This window comes from Geospiza fortis, unplaced genomic scaffold, assembly GCF_000277835.1.
Source record: "Geospiza fortis unplaced genomic scaffold, GeoFor_1.0 scaffold15, whole genome shotgun sequence".
Classification (NCBI taxonomy): Eukaryota; Metazoa; Chordata; class Aves; order Passeriformes; family Thraupidae; genus Geospiza; species Geospiza fortis.
Window position 1 is genome coordinate 4,459 of NW_005054778.1, and position 2,749 is coordinate 7,207.

The 2,749-nt window shown below is 47.5% G+C and overlaps 1 protein-coding gene across 1 annotated transcript in view; it reads right to left on the reverse strand.

The window, feature by feature from the left end:
• Positions 1-138: 138 nt before the first annotated feature.
• Positions 139-2,749, reverse strand: part of TUFT1 (tuftelin 1) — an 8,497-nt gene continuing 5,886 nt past the window's right edge. Inside the window, exons 10-13 of the mRNA XM_031065435.1 lie at positions 2,230-2,335; positions 1,705-1,788; positions 1,097-1,197; positions 139-430 (exon numbers count right to left, since the gene is read on the reverse strand). Coding sequence (XP_030921295.1) covers positions 376-430; positions 1,097-1,197; positions 1,705-1,788; positions 2,230-2,335 — 346 coding nt within the window. The 3' untranslated portion in view covers positions 139-375. The remainder of the gene's footprint in view (positions 431-1,096; positions 1,198-1,704; positions 1,789-2,229; positions 2,336-2,749) is intronic.

The following is a 2,749-nucleotide window of genomic DNA, read 5'->3' on the forward strand; positions in this document are numbered from 1 at the left end:
CAGGAAAGACACAGAATTTTTAGGGTTGGGAGAGCATTTTCCAAGTCCAAGGGTGGTGTTGGAGGTCGAAGGTGCGGTGGCTCCCAGCTTTTTGAAATATTTCTTCAGGAAAAAAGCAGAATCCAAGATTTGATTTGGAAATTCCCAAAAAAAAAAAGGTGAAATCCCGAATCCGGTTGGGAAAAGCCTCTGGAATCCACGCAGGAATGGCGAGAGCCGGAAAATCACTGGGAAAAGGGTGAAAATTCCCGATTCCGACCCGGAATTGTGCCCGGGGCGATCCCAAACCTCTTCCCTTGGGAAGGGCTCTGAGTCCAGCTGGGAATTCTGGCCATTCTGAAGGGGAAGGATCCGGCGGAGCCCAGACCCCAAAATTCAGGTTTCCACCACTCGGATCAGGGGCAGTGGCTTCGGGCCTGGGAGGCGTTTGCTGGGAAAAGGGGAAAAAAAAAATAAAAGGAATTTTCAGTAGGAAAAAACAGGGAAAAGGGTTTTGGGGAGATCTGGATTCCTAAAAATTCCTGTGGGAGGGATTTGGGATCTGCTGCAGACGTGGAAAAATTATGGGAGATTTCAGTTATCCCCAAATCTGGAAGAGCATCCCAAAATTCCAAAAGTTGGTCCCTAAATCCAGAAGAAAATCCCAAAAATCCAACCGTTCATCCCAAAATCCCAAAGAGAATCCCCAAAATCCAGAAGAGAATCCCCAAAATCCAGAAGAAAATCCCCAAAATCCAACCGTTCATCCCAAAATCCCAAAGAGAACCCCCAAAATCCAGAAGAGAATCCCCAAATCCAGAAGAAAATCCCCGAAATCCAACCGTTCATCCCAAAAATCCCAAAGAGAATCCCCAAAATCCAGAAGAAAATCCCCAAAATCCAACAGTTCATCCCAAAATCCCAAAGAGAATCCCCAAAATCCAGAAGAGAATCCCCAAATCCAGAAGAAAATCCCCAAAATCCAACCGTTCATCCCAAAAATCCCAAAGAGAACCCCCAAAATCCAGAAGAGATCCTGGAGTTCCCAACCTGAGTCCCACCATTCCCAACCCAGATCCCAGAATTCCCGACCCTGATCCCAGAATTCCCGCCGCACCTGCTGACGTATTCCGACTTGGAGCGCGCACGGGCACTGCTCCCGCCCCGGCTCACTTGTTTCTCGATCAAGTGCTCGATCCGGTCGTGCATCTCCAGATTCTGGGGGAAAAAAAAACAGGATTTGGGATCCGGAAAGGATTTTCCAACCCTGGAGAGCTGCCTCGGGATGGTCCCTCTGTGCCCGGAATGGGAATTTCTGGGATTTGGGGTAATGTGGAGCGTAGGAATGCGACTGGGGAGTTCCTGAGTTATTTGGGAAGGTTTGTCCCGGGAAAAATGAGGATCAGGGGAATTTTCCATCTCAAAAATCCTCAAGCTCGCTGTTGGATTGGCAGTTTCCCAGGAATTTCCCAAATCCTGGCAGAAATGGTCAGGCTCAGGTTGGGAATTTGGGGTTTTTTGCAGCTTTTTTTTATTGGTCTTGCGGGACTTTCTAGGTCTTGATTCCCTCCCACCTTTTTCCCCCTTTTCCTCCCTTTTCCCGCCTTTTTCCTGCTTTTCCCCCATTCCCAGTTCCCCAACCACCCCCACGAGGAGCCCAACCCCGATCCCGACATTCCAAAAAGATCCAAACTCGGATCCAGCCCCCAGAATTCCAGGCCCCACCTCTGCTTCCAGATAGGAAACTCTTTCCTTCAGCTCCTGGATCGCCGCGTCCTTGGCCTGGATCACGCTCTTGGAGTTCTGCAGCTGCAACCCGGACATTTCCAAGGCATCGGTAATTCCCGGGTTTTTCCTGCTTTTTTCCTTTTTTTTCCCTGTTTTTTCCCAGGATGTTTTCCTGATTTTTCCTGGATTTTCCCCAGATTTTTTAATGGATTTTGCCTGGATTCTTTCCCTGGTTTTTCCTGGGTTTTTTCCCAGTTTTTCACAGATTTTCCCCCAGTTTTTCCCAGATTTTTTCATGTTTTTTACCGGGGTTTTTCACAGGTTTTTCACCTTTTTTTTCTGGATTTTTCCCAATATTTTCCCCAGGTTTTTTCCTAGGTTTTCCTAGAATTTTCTTGGGTTTTCCTCTGGCTTTCCCCCCTTTTCCCCATTTTTTCCGGGAATTTTTCCCCATTCTTTCCCCAGAGCTTTCCCCATTTTTTCCTCTGGATTTTCCAAGGTTTTTCCCAGTTTTCCCATCACCTGCTCGATCATCTGGCGGACTTTGCGCTGCTGGCTCTTGAGCATGTCATCCAGGTGATGGATTTTCTCCCGGAGCCCCGCCACCTCCTTCTCCAGCTGGGATGAGCTGAGAAAATACCGGGAAAAATCTCCAGGAACAGCCTCCACAAAAACAGGGAACGCCCACATCAAAAGAAACCCAGAATTCCTCCTCCAAAAACAGCCTGGGAATGGTCACATCCAAAAAAATTGGGGCTGTTCAGCTAAAAAAACTGAGATTGCTCGCAGCAGAAAAACCCGGGAATGCTCATCCCAAAAAACAACACGGGAATGTTCACCTAAAACAAACTGGGAATGTTCACAGCCATAAAACTCTGGAATTCCCACTCAAAAAAAAAAAAAAAAAGGGAATGTCCACCACAAAAAAAAACAGGAATGCTCAACCCAAAGAAACCCTGGGAATGCCTGTCCCAAAAAATGTGGGAATGCCCAGCCCCGCAAAAAACTGGGAATGCCCATCCCAAAAGACCCTCGAATATCA